Source organism: Maniola jurtina, chromosome 23 (assembly GCF_905333055.1).
Source record: "Maniola jurtina chromosome 23, ilManJurt1.1, whole genome shotgun sequence".
Classification (NCBI taxonomy): Eukaryota; Metazoa; Arthropoda; class Insecta; order Lepidoptera; family Nymphalidae; genus Maniola; species Maniola jurtina.
The window spans coordinates 7,600,736-7,622,310 of record NC_060051.1 but is presented as its reverse complement, the minus strand read 5'-3'; the positions used below and the strand labels follow the sequence as shown (position 1 = coordinate 7,622,310).

The following is a 21,575-nucleotide window of genomic DNA, read 5'->3' as shown; positions in this document are numbered from 1 at the left end:
AGCTCTTTTCTAGTTACTGTAACCTTCACTTGTCGGGGGTGTTATAAATTTTTAATTTACGCTTGTTTCTTCAAATCTATTGTATTAGTCTTACTAAATAAAAGTAATTATAAAAATATGTTTATGATCTGTATGTCAAGGAAAAATGTAATTAATGGTCTAACTAGATCTCTCCATAGCCTATTAGATTGTAAATTAGAGTATCTCTTACAAGATAGCTAGTACCAGCTATACCTAGTACTTAAGTTGGTATCTAAGTAATCGCTTGCTTGCGCTTACAAGTTAGGATGAAGTTAGTGCTTAACCTGCCCAAACTTTAACTTGTTCCAGCACCGTGCCCTTGGGTGGAGATGCTCTTTTGCACTTAGTTCCGAATTTCGCTCAACTTTATCAACTTTTGCTTTGTCTTGTCGTCTTTCTTTGTTAATCCCGAACTTTTGTGCTACTTTATTTAATTCACAAGCTGATTTAAATTCAAGATTTAATATTTAAGTAAATGTTCATAAGTTACAAAGCACTTTTAGATCTGAATGAATAACTAGAACTGAATTTTCGGTCTGACTTTTTGAATACTAACATTTAATAGTCAAATCTTTTACTGCTATACCATATCTATTGGATTAAGAGATAGCACGTGCCAGATCCTCGTTATTTTATAAAAGCTGAAAGTTTCTCTGCGTATTGTCTGTCCCTAACATAGGAGGGAACGATCAGTGACTATGAAGTTTGGATCATGGTGGCTTTGGGAGATAGCTGGTAACATGGGTAAGTATATAAAATTACTCCCCACTTTCGTCAAAGTTTAAAGTGTAGTTTTTTATATTTTTAACCCCCGACCCAAAAAGAGGGGTGTTATAAGTTTGACGTGTGTATCTGTGTATCTGTGTGTCTGTGTATCTGTGTATCTGTGTATCTGTGTATCTGTGTATCTGTCTGTGGCATCGTAGCGCCTAAACGAATGAACCGATTTTAATTTAGTTTTTTTTTGTTGGAAAGGTGGCTTGATCGAGAGTGTTCTTAGCTATAATCTAAAAAAATTGGTTCAGCCGTTTAAGAGTTATCAGCTCTTTTCTAGTTTTCTTGTAGAAAAGAAGGTTAGATAACCGTTAGTTTCATAATATTATGTCAATAGACAAATGTCAAGCTGTCAAGATGGACGTTGCCTAAATACATAATTATTTATTTTGAAAATGATGTTTTGGAAAACTCAAATACTTTGGATCGTCGGGGGTGTTATAAATTTTTAATTTACACTTGTATTCGGGATAGTATTAGAAATCACGTCACGCGTTGACAGACGCTTAATATAGAGTAAAGCCCGTGCCAGACACCCTAAAGGCCGATTCACACCAATGTACAAGTGACATGTGCGTATAGTGACGCGCGTAAACCCCTAACACACCGGGTTACGCATACGTCCACGCTTTACGCAAGCGGTGGGCCATGTTTCATACAGTTCCATACATTACAACGCAATGGTACGCGCTACGTCTACGCTTACGCAGCCTGTGTGAACGAGCTATAAAATAATAATTCAAAATTCATTATTTTTCAAATAATTATTTCCCCCTAATCAACAAATTTAGCACGGGAGATTAAAAAAAAACAATTCAGCAAACCCTTTTGTTCATACCCTAACACCAATTTCAGTCGAATTAATTTGAGAATTTTCATATTTAGTCCCATCGAGTCCCGGTTATTCGGTAGGTATAATTAATACGGTCTGTCCCAAGATTCAAATTTTTGGACCTTCGGAGCCGATCGTCCCTTCCTGAATATTTATCAGCAGACGCGGCTGGCTCGCCGGTAATGTGACGAATTTTGATTTTCGGCTTTTACGTTTTGATTTATTGTTCTATGATACTGTGTGATCAGCATTTATAATGTAACTGTTTATTGGGTGTTATATTCTAATTAACTGCCTTTTTTTCCATCCATCTTTCAAACAAAAAAAAACCGGCCAAGTGCTAGTCAGATTCGCGCACCGAGGGTTCCGTACTCGGGTATTTTTCCGACATTTTGCACGATAAATCAAAAACTATTATACTTACTTAAATATAAATAAAAATCTGTTTCAGAATGTACAAGTAAAGCCCCACAATGATACCCCACTTGGTATAGTTAGTTATCTTACTTCGAAAATTAAAAAACATTTTATTTTTATTTCTGTGATGTAACCACAAATTCACGGTTTTCAGATTTATTCCTTTACTTGTGCTATAAGACCTACCTACCTGCCAAATTTCATGATTCTAGGTCAACAGGAAGTACCCTATAGATTTTCTTGACAGACACGACGAATGGACGGACGGACGGACAGACAGACAGACAGACAACAAAGTGATCCTATGAGGGTTGCGTTTTTCCTTTTGAGGTACGGAACCCTAAAAGCTAAATCAAAATCGGTTCATTCGTTTAGAAGCTACGATGCCACAGACAGATACACAAACACACAGATACACACGTCATACGTATAACACACCTCTTTTTGGGTCAGGGGTTTAAAAATATAGTAACTTGTGTCCGCCCTTACCATTTACATTTATTTAGAAAACAAATTAAGGGCGGATTTGTAATATTACGCAGGTGTACATAGCATGGAATAAATCATGAGACTAATCCCAGTACAAAGGTATTTTCACTAACCATCACACTTTATAAAGGTGAAAGTTTGTGTGTATGTTTGTTACTCTTTCACGCAAAAACTACTGGACGGATTCGGCTGAAATTTTGAATGGAGATAGATTAACACATAGGGTAGTTTTGTCCCGGAAAATCAAAGAGTTCCCACGGGATTTTAAAAACCTATGTATATCTACGCGAACGAAGTCGCGGGCATTACCTTGTTACGAATATTATTTAATAACTAGCTGATGCCCGCAGCTTCGCCCGCGTGGATTGGTCAGATCCCCTGCAGCATCAGGATTGAGGAGTTGGAATCCAATTTTGTATGAAACAATGTCACAAAGTTCCTCTATCGATTAAAAAAGAAATGACGCAAATCGGTTCAGAAATTTTGGAGATTTCGGTGTACATAGGTAGAAAAACACAACTTCCTTCTTGAAAGTCGGTTAAAAAAGTAGCCTATGTTACACCCTGGTCAATCCTCTACTTGTATGTGAAAATCCCGTTAAAATCGGTTCAGCCGTTCCGAAGATTAGCCTTTTCAAACAGACAGATAGACAGACAGACAGACAAAAATTTTAAAAACGTGTGATTCAGTTATGGTATCGTTCAAATAACCATAATATGACCTTAATAAGTGGTAGTTATTTCGAAATTACAGACAGACACTCAAATTTTATTTATTAGTATAGATAATGATTTCAATATAACACGAATAATTTAGATTAGTCTGCAAACGACTAGTTTACGAATAATCTAGGGAAATGTCTAAATTACTAATACAATTAGCCTAAAATTAGTCAGCGTCGCTAACCTTATAATTTTATAACTTTATCCTATACAATCTTATGCCCGCGACTTTGTCCGCGTGGACTACATTTTCAAATCCCTATTTTACCCCCTTAGGGGTTTAATTTTTCGTAAATCCGTTCGTAACGGATGTCTACGTCATGATAGCTATCTGCATACCAAACAGCCCGATCCGACCAGTAGTTTGAGCTGTGCGTTGAATTGTCAGTCAGTCAGTTAGTCAGGCAGTCACCTTTTCCTTTTATATAGTTAGACTAGCTGATGCCCGCAGCTTCGCCCGCGTGGATTGGTCAGATCCCCTGCAGCATCAGGATTGAGGAGTTAGACTCCAAATTTTTATGAAACAATGTCACAAAGTTCCTCTATCGATTAAAAAAGAAATGACGCAAATCGGTTCAGAAATCTCGGAGATTTCGGTGTACATATGTAGAAAAACACAACTCCCTTTTTGAAAGTCGGTTAAAAAAGTAGCCTATGTTACTCCCTGGTCAATTTTCTACTTGTCTGTGAAAATCCCGTCAAAATCGGTTTAGCCGTTCCCAAGATTAGCCTTTTCAAACAGACAGACAGACAGACAGACAGACAGACAGACAGACAGACAGACAGACAGACAGACAAAAATTTTGAAAACGTGTGATTCAGTTATGGTATCGTTAAAATAACCATATGAGCTTAATATGAGGTAGTTATTTCGAAATTACAGACAGACACTCCCATTTTATTTATTAGTATAGAAGTATAGATTACGTAGGTGTGCACGGCATGAAATAAATCATGACTAATCCCATAGTACAGCTATTTTCATTACCTATTTGATTCAAATAAGGTATTAAAATAACAAGAATGATTTAAATGTAACATGAATAATTTAGACAAGTCTGCAAACTAGACACTAGTTTAGAAATGTCTTAGTTACTAATCCAATTAACCTAAAATTAGTCAGCGTCGCTAACCTTGTAAACTGTAAACTTTGTACTATATTATTTAGACTACGGAATCAGTTATGTTAATTAGAAATCGATTTACATAATCGATTCCAATGCAGCTTAGTACTCATTTGCACTGAACCAACAATTACTTTAAACCCTAATTGAATATCGATGTTGTATGCAAATCGAGAGATTTCGAGATTAAAGCGGGATTTTTCTTCTTTGTTTATGAGATAAGCCTCTTTGCGTTCTATTGTTTTGTTTAATATAAGCGCCTGTTTCCTATAATCCTGAGTGCATTAACGCTGTTCATGGAATCTCTTAAGCTAGATGAAATGCACACCAATTCTGATGTTTTTCAATCAGATTAAGAAAATTACACTTGTACTATGGACCTACTAGCTATTTCTATTGATGAATTGGGTACACTTTGCTTTAATATAAATTTCGAACTCTAAATCTCAACCTGAATAGCTCATCGGTTATAGGAGTGGACTGAAATCCGAAAGGTCGGCGGTTCAAACCCCAGCCGTTGCACTATTGTCGTACCCACTCCTAGCACAAGCTTTACGCTTAGTTGGAGGGGAAAGGGGAATGTTAGTCATGATTAAAAATGGCTAATATTCTTTTAAAAAAAAAAAACTTCTTTACCTGCTAGTGCCAGATAAGCATATTAGGCAATGTTGTAGGTACGTTGGTGATGTACGTACTATATCAGAAACCTTCAAGTTCCAACAGCAAATGTACAAAGATTCATGAACAACAGAAAATAAAGGAGATTCTATGCGTATTCATTCTTTAGGTCTAGTAATTTTAAAAGTTAACCTTACCTACGTTAATGTACCTAATTCTGTTATTTAGTATCAATGGGAAAAAGACATAAAAACACATGGTTTGTCATTTGCAAATTAAATGACAGATTTCTCTAACTAAATGACATATTCAGTAGGAATTGATCTTTTAACGAGCCTTCATAGTCCTTAGGCCTCATTTAAACGAGAGCTTTTTAAAAGTCCGTTGAAAAAGCGTCCAAACAGAACAAAATATGTATAAAGTCAAAGTCAAAGTCAAAATCATTTATCAAAATAGGTACAATTGTACTCTTTTTGATGGTCGAAATTGTTAAATTTGTACGATATAGTGGTGATAATTAATTACGTAACTTAAAACTATAGCTACGAGGGTTCCAAACGCGCCCATGTCTGAGAATGTGTTATAATATGTTCACACGTCAACGCTTTTTTACGTGTGAAAGATACCTGGGAATACATTTGTTCTATTTGTTCACTTTTTAACGGACGTTAAAAAGCTTTTGTGTAAAACCTTGCTACTTTATTATTTTCGAATATTTTTTTTGTTTTATCATAATTTACATTACATTTAATATTTTACAAAAGGTAATTTGATGCATGGTCCTATTAGACAAGGGTCAAAACCGGAGTTTCTCTAACAGTGATACGACACCAATTTGTCACCCACCTGATCCCTAGTTAGGTACCTAGAGTCTAGACTAGAACCGCGCTAATGAAATAACGACCCCCGTGATGTTGGTGGGGCTTAATCTTAACACCGAGTTATTATGCACCTTTACAACCGACATTACTTATTTTTTATTTTATTTAACTTACATAACTAACTTAAATAAATAAAATAAAATAAACCATTTGTTAATTAGCCATAATTTATTAAAAAAAATTAAACACATCATTAATTATAATCAAATTTGAGGAATTTTATCCCCAAATATCGAAGTTAATTTTAAGTTAGGTGATTTGATGCATGGTCCTATTAGACAAGGGTCAAAACCGGGGTTTCTCTAACAGTGATACGACACCAATTTGTCACCCACCTGATCCCTAGTTAGGTACCTAGAGTCTAGACTAGAACCGCGCTAATGAAATAACGACCCCCGTGATGTTGGTGGGGCTTAATCTTAACACCGAGTTATTATGCACCTTTACAACCGAGATTACTTATTTTTCATTTTATTTAAGTTACATAACTAACTTAAATATGTAAATAAAATTAAAAAAACCATTTGTTTATTGAGCCAGAATTACATAGACAAATTTTAAACACGTAAACTATAGATACTTATAATCTAATTTGGGGAATTTTATCCCCAGTTTTCGAAGTTAATTTAAAGTTAAGGCTTCATTAGAAATCCTTCCAAGGCGTTTGTATATTAGATAGGTACACATGTATTCTAGATATATACCTACCACATGTATTTATTATTTCTCTATGGCAACCAAACCAATTTTCCATTGATAAATTACTTCTTATTTATGCCTAGTTGGTTATGGAAATCTAAATTAGCAGGTTTTTAAGTAGTCATTTCACGAACAGTTCACGACAGTTAGAGAACTTCTAACAAAACTTCACTGGCAGGCGTCAAATCGCTTCAAATTTTTAACCCCCGACCCAAAAAGAGGGGTGTTATAAGTTTGACGTGTGTATCTGTCTGTGGCATCGTAGCTCCTAAACTAATGAACCAATTTTAATTTAGTTTTTTTTTTTTTGTTTGAAAGGTGGCTTGATCGAGAGCGTTCTTAACTATAATCCAAGAAAATCGATTCGGCCGTTTGAAAGTTATTAGCTTTTTTCTAGTTATAACTGTAGCCTTCACTTGTCGGGGGTGTTATAAATTTTAAATTTACACTTGTAGTATATTTGATGCTGGTAGCCATCAGGTAGCCCTAGTGTAGCCTTAATTTTGTATGATTTTACGTCAACATAGCCTAATATTTTACATATCCTCGATTCATTATTATCAAACCGAGAGTTCCGTCTCTCTAGTTCGCTCTAGTAATAAATACCCTTTCCAAAATGTACCTAGAGAATATTGTAGAACAAGTGTAAATTAAACATTTATAACACCCCCGACAAGTGAAGGTTACAGTAACTAGAAAAGAGCTGATAACTTTCAAACGGCTGAACCGATTTTCTTGGATTATAGCTAAGAACACTCTCGATCAAGCCACCTTTCAAATAAAAAAAACTAAATTAAAATCGGTTCATTAGTTTAGGCGCTACAGTGCCACAGACAGATACACAGATATACACGTCAAACTTATAACACCCCTCTTTTTGGGTCGGGGGTTAAAAAGAAACATTACAGTACTGTCAAGTTAAGAAATGTACAACCGATACAACACTATTGAGTACCCAATAATCTACTATTAATGATAATATTCCGCCCAAATTAGCTGACTTTATAACACATTACCATTTTTACCTGCGTTAAAGACACTTATAGTGCCGTTAATGGCCAATAAATCTAGATTTTCGTGTAAGAATAGCAATTTGGACCTCTTTGCCCATTGCATATTTATGAAGGCACCATTTGTGCGCCTTACACAGGGCAGGCTTAGTAATAATCCTTGCGATTATAGGGCGGTAGGTGCGTCACAATAATTACCATAAAAACATGACTACTAGAAGTCTTTAGGTATAGGTCAATTTTGAAAAGATGTAAGTAAAACTGTCACGTGCGCGTCGAACTCGTAAACGAAGTTTTCTGTACCCATCGTACAAAACATATCTGTGTACATTTTCTTTCTTTGCATGGCGACCATTTTGAATTTCGCTATGTTGATTTTTACGGTTCCGTACCTGGAGGGTGCCAACGGGTCCCTTAATAGGGACCCATACTGAGCCTCCGCTGTCCATCTATCTGTCTGTCTGTCAACGGGCTGTATCTCATGAACCGTAATAGGAATCATACGAAAACATTTTCAGTGTTATTGCCGCTTTAACAACAAGTAATAAAATAGTCTAATTTTTTTAACTAAAAATAAACTGGCAGGGGGTTGCCACGATGCTCTAAGTGTCTAGCAATATAATATGACGTGATTTCTAATACTATTGTGTAATATTATAATAGAAAATATAAAAAAGTTGACTTTATACTTAGATTTACCTATCTCCCAAAGCCACCATGATCCAAACTTCATAATTGCTGATCGTTCCTCCCTGTGTTGGGGACAATACGCAGAGAAACTTAGCGTTTATAAAATCACGAAGGTCTGGCACGCGATGGCTCTTAGTCTATATGTACGCTCTACATCAGGGTTTCCCAAACTATGGGTCGCGACCCACTGGTGGGTCGCGAGCGAATATTGAGTAGGCCCTGCCTATAGTACCAACCGTCCGAGCCAGCGGCCGGGCGCGGCGGGCGACTGGGCGATAAATTGGACTTATCAAACTCACTGCGATTAAAAGTAACTAAAATTGAAGTTGATGTCAAAACTGTAATGGCGAAACATAGGAAACAATTTCATCCTTCCCATTAAATTTATATAATTAAGTAATAAAAGATTGTATTAAAACAGTTTGTTATTTCAAAAGTCCTTTTTTAATATTGCTAACGCTTAAATTTCCTAGAGGTGGGTCCCGAGTATGTAAACTTAAATCAGATGAGTCGTAGCCCAGTCAACTTTGGGAACCACTGCTCTACATTATGTCAGCCTATGTCGCAGCTATGCTTCAAGACCTTTAAATTGTAATCCTTGCACTAAAACACTGCACACCTTCCTTCCTTATTCATGTATGAGACTTTATCTCTGCATGGTTCATGCGAGGAAGGCTCTAAGTCTAACGTGTATCTAGGTGTCTTAATAGCTACAGAATTTAGGAATGTAGAGTCAGCAAAAAAATTATTTCGAAAATGTATTTTTAATACATTCATCGTAGTATTCATAGTTTTTCAAGGGTCAGAACGTTCACAACAAAACATAGAGACCAGGTAAGAGGGATCGGGTAAAAAATTAAGAAAATCTGACCCCATCTAGATGGGGTCAGATTTTCTGAAGAAGACAAATCGAGACATGTCAGGTTTTTGTGTTGCCGAACTATTGTATTGAATATTATTGTAAATTGAACAATTGAAAAGAGCAACCGCCGAGTTTCTTGCTGGTTCTTCTCGGTAGGAACGGCATTCCGAACCAGTGGTAAATTATTTCACGGTTCAAAAGCACTTGTAAAAGTTTATTTGAATAAAAATCTATTCTATTCTATTTAGTATTTGTTCGTCAGTCAACCTGTGCATCTCGCACAGTAGGAAAATAGAGTACCCATGTACAGACATATTACCTCAATTTTTTTCCCTCAGCTGTTTTTATTACCTGACGTAAAATCAATCTGAACGAGAGAATAAATCTGAACATTTTCTTAATGTTTTTGCTGTCGGTACAGTAACCTATCTAGTTTACCTAGGCATCCTAACATCCAACTTTAATAGCTTAAAACTAATCCACTTCGTCGTTATACCGTTGTCTAGGTATCAAGCTATTCGGTGTCTAGCTAAACTGTTTATTAAGTTTGCTAGTGTTTCGACTAAGAGCGGTTACGCACTCATCCGATCCCACTCTGCTAAAATATGGATATAAAAAACACGGACCGAACTCGGATATTGCTTACGCACTAATCGATCTCTGAGCGATTGTTTTTAACCCCCGACCCAAAAAGAGGGATGTTATAAGTTTGACGTGTGTATCTGTGTGTCTGTGTATCTGTGTATCTGTCTGTGGCATCGTAGCGCCTAAACGAATGAACCGATTTTAATTTACTTTTTTTTGTTTGAAAGGTGGCTTGATCGAGAGTGTTCTTAGCTATAATCCAAAAAAATTGGTTCAGCCGTTTAAAAGTTATCAGCTATTTTCTAGTTTTCTGGTAGAAAAGAAGGTTAGATAACCCTTAGGTTCATAATATTCAAGTGTCAATTGACAAATGTCAAGCTGTCAAGATGGACGTTGCCTAGATTTTTTTTTTTCCTTTAAATCTGGCTTTACTCTGATTAGCCAATGTCAAGTTTGTGATATTTTCAAGTTATTGAATTTATACAAGTATGGACTCCGTCTGCGCCGGCGCCCGCCGACATACGCGCGGCGCCCCCTTAGAGCGCTTCCCAGTCAGTTCCACCAACAAAAAACACCAACTAACACAAAAACCAGCCACTCTTAACAAAAAAAAACACTCCAAACAAGCACAGCACGCGCGCCAGCAAACGCCATCACAGACGAAGTCCCGTTGCCTAGATATACATAATTATTTATTTGAAAATGATTTGTCGGGGGTGTTGAAAATTTTTAATTTACACTTGTCATCTGTGTCATGTTCATGTGTGTCATCCTTAAGAGGGCCTTGCGAGATCACCATTCCAGCACCTTGGGACCTCAACATCTTCGAATTTGGCCACCACCTATAACTGCCACTTCAATTCTGCAATTTGTTGAATTTTTAACATGATTCAGGCGCTCTGGTTTCCCTACAGAGCATCTTACAATTTTTAGTAGTGTTTTAAAGAACCCTTTAAGGAAATTTTGTCTTCATCTTCTTTGTTAGCCCTTATTTATCCATTGTTGGACATAGGCCTCCTCACATGCATGCCATTCTTGTCGGTGTTGGGCGAGCCTCCAAATTCAAATTCGAATTCAAAATATTTTTATTCAATTAGACTTTTACAAGTTCTTTTGAATCGTCAAAAGCATCTACCACTGGTTCGGAATGCCTTTCCTACCGAGAAGAACCAGCAAGAAACTCGACGGTTGCTCTTTTCAAGTTTCCTCCTCCAAGTTTTCCCTGCAAACTTTTTGATGTCGTTGGACTAACGGGATGGTTGTCTTCAAACATTTCTGCTTCTGGTACGTGGCCTCCGTTCCAGTAGCAAACGAGTCCATCGGTCATCTGTGAAAAGGAAGAAGGGGATTTCTTAATACCTACTTTGTAAATATCACACTAATATTATAAAGGAGAAAGTTTGTATGTGTGTGGGTGTGTGTGTGTGTGTATGTTTGTTACTCCTTCACGCAAAAACTACTGGACGGATTGGGCTGAAATTTAGAACGGAGATAGATTATACCCTGGATTAGCACATAGGCTACTTTTTATCCCGGAAAATCAAAGAGTTCCCACGGGAATTTTAAAAAACCTACATCCACGCGAACGAAGTCGCGGGCATCAGCTAGTATTATCATAAACGGAACCGAATGTGTTTTGTAGTGATCAATAAAAAGCACCCTTACATTTTTAGGGAGCGGTCACACCCATTGGCCTATCACGATCATAGTGCTTTTTAACCCCCGACACAAAAAGAGGGGTATTATAAGTTTGACGTGTGTATCTATGTATCTGTATGTGGCATCGTAGCTCGTAAAGTAATGAACCGATTTTAATTCAGTTTTTTTTTGTTTAAAAGGTTTCTTGATCGAGACACTTAGCTATAATTCAAGAAAATCGGTTCTGCCATTTGAAAGTTATCAGCTCTTTTCTGGTTCCTTTTTGGGGGGTGTTATAAATTTTTAATTTACACTTGTGTCATTTTTATGACTGCACAATTGGTTGCGTTGTCCCGTTGCTCCGTCTGTTTCGGTTTTAAAAAGAATAGAACAGAACACAAATATGTATTTTAATTCAAATGAACTTTTACAAGTACATAAATACTTTTGGAATGCCTTTCTTACTGAGAAGAACCAGCAAGAAAGCAGCTTGCTGATAGCTTGGGTTATGTCAGTGACCTTGGTTCTCCTGCGCATCTCCTCATTTCGGATCTTATCCTTCAGGGAAACTTCTAACATAGCCCTCTCCATAGCTCGCTGAGCAACTTTGAATTTGTAGACAAGACCGTTTGTCAATGTCCGCGTTTCAGCACCATATGTGATAGAGAATTTGGATAGATAGTTTAAACTTGTGTAAAGGCAAGTTCTACAAGATAAAGGTAATAAAATAGATACACAACCATAATGTAAGTTGTCGATATCAAAGCTAGTGTATTTCTTAGAAAGTTTCGAATGAATATGAACACGAACCCGTATCTGACCCGATTGAGCTCGACTTTCCTATTAAAGAAAAAACAAGGCGTTTGCAATCATCCACTATTTCGCTTTCTTATCAAACTTTTCGCAAGCAATTTTGAACTGTAACGTTATGGACATAGTGATATAGAAATTCAATCGTATAAGAGCATGTGGTCTTGAGAAAAAAGGGACAAGACTCAGGTAGAAAAGTGAATACAAAAGATGCGTTCGTTCGCGCCGTGTTCTACCAAATACTTTTTACAGTTCACGAACATGTTCTATAACTGTATTGAGTTGGAAATAAGGTGTGGTTTGGTTTGTATGTCTATTGTATAGTTCTAAATGGATTGGTAAAGCATTTCGAGTCTGAGTTCCTTTGAAATGAACGCTTATTGGCGGTCAAATTTTTTATAGCTATGCGTATAGTTTCAACTTTTAGGTTAGTTACGTTCTGTTCGCGATAAGGGATCATGGTGTTGGTGTTTTTAGTGTTTCAATTAGTGTTCTAGTGTGTATTTAGTGCTGTAATGGTGTTGTGATAGTGTCTGGGAGTGGTTCGACCGGAATGCGGTAGGTTCGTCTAGTTCTTTGACCTTGGCTCGGGCTGTTGGAATATCAAGTTTGTGCTTTTAGGTTATGTTGTTCTTGGGAGCTTCGGCTCTATATTTTTAGATAGTATGCCTCTATCTATTATAGTTATTAGTATTTCCATCCGGGTCTAGATTATTCTTAACGTTGTAATGATTTGTAGTTATTAAATGTGTTGCTGGAGCTTTTAAAGATAAAGTTTCGGGCCAAATGAAACTTTTACGGCGTTTACGTTTTGAGCTTCGAGCTTTTGAGTTTACTTTGCAGTTTACACTTACAAACAGATGTCGCTTCTTACTACGTAAATATCTAAATAGTACCTTCTGATTGATAATGATTATATTAACTCAATACAATATTCAATACGTTTAGTTTGTGAATCGCCAATACAAACAAAACTTTGATTACACTATAAAGGTGCTTTACTAGAGTTTCGACTTTTGGAAAGTTTAGTAGGTAGGTTGGTAGGTACTTACCTAATATACACGTACATACAGACATACTACATACAACAACAAGATAAATGGTGCAGTAGGACTCCCTGGGTGCACATTATAAACACATAAATTACTATAATAGTAGGTATAGAAATGTATTTTTAAGTAAGTTTAATTTTTTTTCAAAAGCTTTAAGATAATTTCAAAATAGGTTCAAAGATCGCAAGCTTTGCATAAGCTTTTATTAAGTTTTTAGGGTAAACTTAATTTATACTAGTAGTCGATAATTATACGTTCCGATTACGTCTAAAAATGTATTTTTAAAAGCTTGAACATATTTTTAAAATACTAAAACTAAAACTAAATGGTGTTTAAAGATTGCAAGCTTTGCATAAGCTTTTATTAAGTTTTTTGGGTAAACTTAAGTTATAGTAGTCAATAATTTAATTATATTAGCTATGTTCCGAGTAGGTACGTCTAAAAATAGATATTTATGTATTTTTAAAAGCTTTAAGATATTTTCAAATCACGTAGAGATAAGTTAAGTTCAAACATTGCAAGCTTTGCATAAGCTTTTATTAAGTTGTCGGTGTACAAACTTAAGTTGTGTAAAGTTATAAGTTGTTCTGTAACAGTTCTCTAATAGATTCTTGTATAATGTTTAGCTGGATGGAAACTTAGCAAGGAAGTTGAGTTTACACGCGTTATCGATAAAAATATCGGAAAATAATCGTTTTCGTACATATGTGCTAATATTATAAATGTGAAAGTGTATCTATGTGACTGTCTGTCTGTTACCGTTTCCCATCTTCTATAATTAACCGGTTTTGCTGAAAAATATAGAGATATCTCTATCCTTGGCAGATATAGGCTAGTTTTTATCCGGGAAAATGAAAGAGTCTCAACGAGATTTATAAATCTAATTCCACGTGGTTGAAGTCGTAGGTATTGTCTAGTTTAAAATTATATGTTAAATAGATATGACTCATTTTTAACAAGTTTTATTCCGTTGGTCATCACACTAATATTATAAAGGCGAAAGTTTGTATGTGTGTGTGTGTGTGCGTGTGTGTGTATGTTTGTTACTCCTTCACGCAAAAACTACTGGATGGATTTGGCTGAAATTCGGAATGGAGATAGATAATATCCTGGATTAGCACATAGGCTACTTTTTATCCCGGAAAACCAAAAAGTTCCCATGGGATTTCGAAAAACCTAGATCCACGCGGACGAAGTCGCGGGCGTCAGCTAGTTGGTCATAAATCTGTCACCAAGAACTGAACAACCCAACTCTTTTGTTAAAAATAAAACAAACAAACAGACATTTTTATCAATGACTAATCTATGTCTCTCTTTTTTTCAGATGGCGCGTTCTACATAAGATGTAGCTCTGTCCTACTCTTATACACCATGGTCAAGATGAGTAGGAAGGAGATGGGGAAACAGGACTCCGGCTGGCGGAGAGTGTGTGCGGTGTTGTGTGTGCTGGTGTTGTGTTGTGAGTGTGTGTGTGGGAAGCAGATGAGCGAGACGCTGCAGAGGGCGCTGTCGGCTGTCAGAGGTCCCAGTCCTGGTGCCAAGAAGCTGCTCAACATACCTGAGGATGGAGGTAATGGGCTTTTAATTCCTACTCTAAAACTCCGGGAATTCGAACTCCAGACCTCCTGAATGGGAGGCTGAAGTTTTAGCCACTACGCTATCAATTCTTTCTTTCTTTCGTTAAGTTCCTCGTTTCTAATCCAAACCGCTAGAATATGGATTATGGAACGCCCCACTCGATACAATAGCAAAAAAAAATTTGGACACCCCCATTTTTTTCATGTAATATCCGTTAGGTCAATTTTTTCGTATTAAATGTTGTCTATGTCATCCGGACTTTTACGACGAATCGATTTACACCTCATTGATCAAAATCGGCCCAGTAGTTTAGGCGCTACGGTGGAACACACAGAATCTGGGTACAAACATACATTACATACATACATAGACTGCTAAAATCATAACCCTTCCTTTTGGCTTTTCCGCAGTCGGGTAAAAAAAGTTCAAAATAACAAATCCTATCCAAAATTCCGCTTTACCTGCCATTGGTTTTCAAGCGAACTCCTTTTTCAACTGCATCATACTTGTAGTATAGAAGCAGGCGTTATTTTGTGGAAGTCCATGACGTACAAGGAATTTTACGTAAAGGAAGCTTAATTTGCTATAATCCGCCAAACCAAAGAAATGCATGGTGCAACATGCAGCGACATGCATGCATGCTTTTCCTGCATGTTTATCAGTGGGAGGGCGGGCGGTGCATGTCGCATGCTGCATGTTGCAACATACAGATTTCTTTAGTTTGGCGGATTATAGCAAATTGAGCTTTTGGTTCCTTGCATGCATCATATTTCACTTTAAGATAGCAGTCAAGCTACAAACTTGCTAAAAAATTACAGAACTGTCTCTTTTGGAGACTTTAAATTAGACATTTTTTTTAAATCTTTCTGGATTCATTTAAGCAAGCCATTAAACCGAGAAGAGGCATCAATCGCAGTTTTATCAGGGTCAAAGATATTTAAACTTTGTGTGCCAACAGATTGGACAAACGACAAAAAATTACAAAGTCGCGTAAATGAAAAGACTATTTGGTACTACAAAGTCAAGCGTTTTAAAACTTCAAATAGGCAGGATGAAATAACAAAGATAAGAAATAATCCAAGAATAAAAAAGCCAGCTAAAAGCAGCCAACGGACGACAAAAATGATCCTTTACCTACCTTTGCCATAAATATGGTAATGACTATATTAGGTATGATAAAAATAGTAATAAATACCATGAATAGTGCTAGACTGGTTTAGTCCCAAAGTACTTGAATGACGTCCTTGTACTGGAAAGTTCAGTGTTGAAAGACTCCCACTAGGCGGACAGACTATATCAACGGAGTTTTAGAGAGCCGCTGGATTCAAGCGGCGCAAGACCATGGCGTGTGGAAATCTCTACAAGATACCTATTCCTAGTCCAACAGTGGACTTCTATCGGTTGATAAAAATGATGTCCATCGGTGAATAAAAATGATGATGACAATTATGACGGTGCATAGCCGCTCTATAATTCATGTGAATCTCTTTTATCAGTTCGCATTAAAAGCAACGTTCTGTACTAAATGGCTGAGAGAGGGTAGAGAAAAAAATTCGCTGACTAATTCAGGGCAATCAGTCCCGCACGATAAAAAGGCTTCCGTTCAACCTCGCTCAGGGTTGTCACCTCGCTGAAAAAAAAACGAATAATTATTTTAAACAAACGAATAAGTCAGAAAGTGTGTCTGTCTGTTTGATAACTTCATAGAATAACCGTTAAACTGGTCATGACATTTAACAAGATAATCCTTCTGAATCCTCCCAGAAATTTTATTTTTATGATTTTTAATAAACCTAAATCCTAGCGGACAAAGTCGCGGGCATTAGCTACTCTGCTGATTATTCATAATGTACTATAAAATGTAAAACAAATTGAAAAAGTTTTCAAGGAAAACATATAAAAATAATTGAACCATTTTATTTACAACTAGCGACCCGCCCCGGCTTCGCACGGGTGGACATTTATTTCTATAGAAGTCAGCCATACATTCAGCGTTCGCGAGAATCGTTAACGTACGGCAGTTTTTTTGACGCCTTATTCCACAATTTTCACTACCACGAAAAATCCTATCTATTTTCCGGGATACAATATAGCCTATACGGATTCGGAAGAATCCCTCTAAGTAATGGTAAAAGAAATTTTGAAATCGGTCCAGTAGTTTTTGAGCCTATTCAAAACAAACATACAAAAATACAAAAATACAAAGGTTTCCTCTTTATAATATTAGTATAGATGTGAATGAGTATTTGAATGACTAAGGGTGCCTTTCCAATGAAACAAAGCGACGAAGTGTTCAATAGACCAATTACAATATTAAAAGATCACGTGATAAAATTATTATATGTAGGTATTACTAGATTATGTCGGCGACTTCGTCAGCGTGGACAAAATGTCCCGCGGTATTTTTTTTATTTTCCGGGATAAAAGCCTATGCTGCCAAATGATTTAGCGTTCCGGTACGATGCCGTGTAAAAACCAAAGGGGTGTGGGTTTAATAAAAACTGCCATACCTTTTCCAGGTTAGCTCGCTTCCATCTTAGACTGCATCACCACTTACCACCAGGTGAGATTGCAGTCAAGGGCTAACTTGTATCTGAATAAAAAAAATGAAAAATAAAGAATCTTAAATCTGATTAGTCCGCTGAATACGTCTCTGCTCCGCTCTGCTTCAGTTGACAGACACCCTAATCAAAATTTCGAATATCTAGTAACCATACCAATGGCTTTACAGCCCGAATATTGCTTTTGGGGTTTAGGTGCAACCTTTCGAATTCCATTAACAGGGCTCCTCCGTCATTTACTTCATACAATCGTAGCCCTATTGCATTTGAATATTAAGCAACCAAAGTCCATGAAATTTTGCAGACATATCTAGAAACTAATATTTGTGCCTGTGGTGTTTTAGATTTTTCTAAAAATATGAAGTTTTAAAATAACAGGGGCTCAAAGATTTGTATGTGAATTTTTAAGACCGAGTAACTTTCAAACCGAATATTTTTACGGAAATCTGGAAAACCACAGGCATAGATATTAGTTCCCGAAACGTTTCCACAAAATTCCATTGAGTATGATTGGTAAGTATTCCAATGAGAGACGAACTACGTTTGTATGAAGCGAGTGACGGAGAGACCCCTTAAAGAGAGGAAACTGAATTCAGGCATAATTAACCTCTCGTCTGTCCGTTTGGCTTTGAGGTAGTTGTATATGCAACGTGTGTTTTGTAGTTTCCTTATTGAAACTGGAATGATCCAGTTTCAATGATGAAACCCGAATATCTGAAACATTTCAGTTCTATGCTTTTGATTCCCGAAAATCAGAGTTTTTTTAACACAGATATAAGTTAGCCCTTGTCTGCAATCTCACCTGGTGGTAAATGATGATGCAGTCGATGGAAGCGGGCTAACCTGGAAAGAGTATAGCAGTTTTCGTTAAGCCCATACTTCTTTGGTTTCAGATTTCCCGAGACTTCATCCACGTGGATTACACAAATTCCAAATTCTTATTTTACCCCCTTAGGGGTTGATTTTCAAAAATCCTTTCTTAGTGGTGTATAAGTCATAATAGCATGTGAAATAGCTCGATCCGTAGTAGTTTGAGCTGTGCGTTGATAGATCAATCAGTCAGTCGCCTTTTTCTTTTATATATTTTCGTTAAAAAAAATTACGAGAACTCATCGGGTGAAGGGCTGGCTCATTTTTTGCGCAACGGATCAGCCTGGCTGTCCAGCGTGGAAATGCAGCCAGTATTCTTGGCACCATCCCACGCGGGCATAATTTGTATAGTAATTAGATATTTATTGACAACCAAAACAGATTACAATAATGATTTTAACCTAATTACTACATTTTGACCTTATTGCAATGCTATATGGTCGCACAACATGACCATGGTTTTTAAGGCACGCTTAAAAGGCTAGCTTTAAGTTTTATTTAGGTGAAATACATCAAGTTAATGCAGGCGCTTTATTTTAACCTTCAATACTGGAGTCTGGAATATTGCTTCTGGGATTTAGGTCCGACCTTTCAAATTCCATTAACGAATTGGAAGTGAATTCAGGCATAATTAACGTCCGTCCGTCCGTTGTGAAAGCTTTGAGGTCGAATGGGAACTAGCGGTGTTTATATCCCTTTTGGAAACGTTTTCTGGACATTGCCTTGTTATGATAAACTAGGTGACAACTGCAACTTCATCCACGTGGATTTAGGTTTTTAAAAATCTCGTGAGAATTCTTTGATTTTCCTTGATAAAAAGTAGCCTATATTAATCTCCAGGTCTTTAACTATAACTTTGCGAAAAATAGATGCTCCGTTTTGGCGTGATTGAAGGACAAACCAGAAACAAACAAATACACTTTGGTATTGATTCGTATAGACAGATAACCCATCAGTACAAGGCTGGAGGGAGTCAGGGATTCCAAATACCTGAAATAATTATATGAAGTTAATGCAGGCGCGTTAATTTAGCCTTCAATACTGGAATCTGGAATATTGCTTCTGGGATTTAGGTCCGACCTTTCAAATTCTATTAACGAATTGGAAGTGAATTCGGGCATAATTAACGTCCATCCGTCCGTTGTGAAAGCTTTGAAGTCGAATGGGAACTAGCGGTGTTTATATCCCTTGTGGCGACTTCGTTCGCGTGGATATAGGTTTTTCGAAATCCCGTGGGAACTCTTTGTTTCATCCATCCATCCATCCATCAGCCTGTATGCGTCCACTGCTGGACATAGGCCTTTCCAAGAGCGCGCCTCCAAACACGGTCCTCCGCCTTCCTCATCCACCCGGTCCCCGCCACCTTCTTCAGGTCATCGGTCCAGCGGGACAGGAGGTCGTCCCACACTGCGCTTGCCCGTACGCGCTTTGATTTACCGGGATTAAAAGTAGCCCATGTGCTAATCCAGAATATTATCTATCTCCATTTCAAATTTCAGCCAAATCCGTTCAGTAGTTTTTGCGTGAAAGTGTAACAAACATACACACATACACACAAACTTTCACCATTATAACATTACAGTGTTTACTGTGATGTGAAGTAACGTTACGAACGTGAAGCTGGTAATGACGTCACGTAGTCTCATCAAACTTGCTCTCGGGTTTGGCGTGACTCGCTAGATTGGTGGGAATGAATGGAGCTCACAGACAAGAGTGAATTCTAAGGTATACAGTAGAAAATTATATTGAAAAGCTCTTCCTGCATTAGTTTTTAACCCCGAACCCAAAAAGAGGGGTGTTATAAGTTTGACGTGTGTATCTGTGTATCTATCTGTGGCATCGTAGCTCCTAAACTAATGAACCGATTTTAATTTAGTTGTTTTTGTTTGAAAGGTGGCTTGATCGAGAGTGTTCTTAGCTATAATAATCCAAGAAAATCGGTTCAGCCGTTTGAAAGTTATCAGCTATTTTCTAGTTACTGTAACCTTGACGGGGGTGTTATAAATTTTTAATTTACACTTGTGATATGGATACCTTCAAGTCAAGAGTGAATAGGCATCTTCTAGGTAAGCGCATTCCATCTTAGGCTGCATCATCACTTGCCACCAGGCCGGATTGCAGCCAAGCGCTAGTCTATAAATTAAAAAAAGGCTCCCTGATGTAGTAGTCAGTGCCATGATCCATAAGTTGTTGGTCCCGGGTTCTATTACCAGCCAGGGCACTGTTTTTCATAATCGCGACATAGGCTTGAATAACCCCATGTTGTAATCTAATGGGAACACCGCCGATAGAAGTTGATTTCACAGTGTAAGTAATGAAGGAAAACTTCGTGAGAAAACTACATGCCTGTGAGTTTTCTATAACATTTTCTAAGTGTTCCCACAGGATCTATAAAAACCTAAATCGTGAACGAATTCGCATGCACCATCTATTTTTCGATAAAATTACCTATTCCTTACGCTATTTGTCTTAAAAGACTTTAAAGTAACAGTAACATTTTCTTCTACTTCATCAACATCATGATCAACCCATTGCCCACTACTGAGTACGGGTCTCCTCTCAGAAAGAGAAGGGTTTAGGCCATAGTCTGCCACGCTGGCCCAATGCGGATTGGCAGACTTCACACACCTTTGAGAACATGCAGAACTCTCAGGCATGCAGGTTTCCTCACGATGTTTTCCTTCACCGTTAAAGCAAGTGATGGACTTTGTCTGTGGTGGCGTTTGTTGGCGCGCGTGTTGTGACTTTTTGGAGTGTTTTTTTGTTAGAAGTGGCCGGTTTTTGTGTCCCACTGGTGTTTATTGGTGGTGGAACTGACCGAGGAACTGACTGAGAAGCGCTCTAAAGGGGCGCCGCGTGTATGTCGGCGGGCGCCAGCACAGACGAAGTTCATACTTATACATATAGTTTTCCTAACTTATAAATAACTACACACTTGACATTGGCTAATCAGTGTAAAGCCAGACGAGAGAAGAAAAAAAAAAGCAAGTGATATTTAATTGCTTGAAACGCACACAACTGAAAAGTTAGAGGTGCGTGCCCGGGATCGAACCCCTGACCTCCGATTAGGAGGCGGACGTTCTAACCACTAGGCTATCACAGCTTTTTTGTTCTTTTACTTAATTAAAAAAAAAAACTTTTCTAAAAGGCCTATGCGACTTAATTTATCTGGTCACGAACGCCAAGAATCTCGGCGGAACTTCGATTCGATCCAACAATGATTGTGGAAACTTTGGCCTCGAGCCATTGTAAAGAGCCTTCTACTTCCGTGGATTTCTAAGTATAACAAACTTAGTTTTTCATTTTGACTACTTGATGAAAGTTTAAGGACCCTTATTAATT

The 21,575-nt window shown here is 37.4% G+C and overlaps 1 protein-coding gene across 1 annotated transcript in view; it reads left to right on the top strand.

Moving 5' to 3' along the window:
* LOC123877398 overlaps positions 1-21,575 on the top strand; it is a 757,955-nt gene that overhangs the window by 239,791 nt on the left and 496,589 nt on the right. The window contains exon 2 of the mRNA XM_045924157.1: positions 14,549-14,794. Within this exon, the coding sequence (XP_045780113.1) occupies positions 14,596-14,794 (199 nt within the window). The 5' untranslated portion in view covers positions 14,549-14,595. The remainder of the gene's footprint in view (positions 1-14,548; positions 14,795-21,575) is intronic.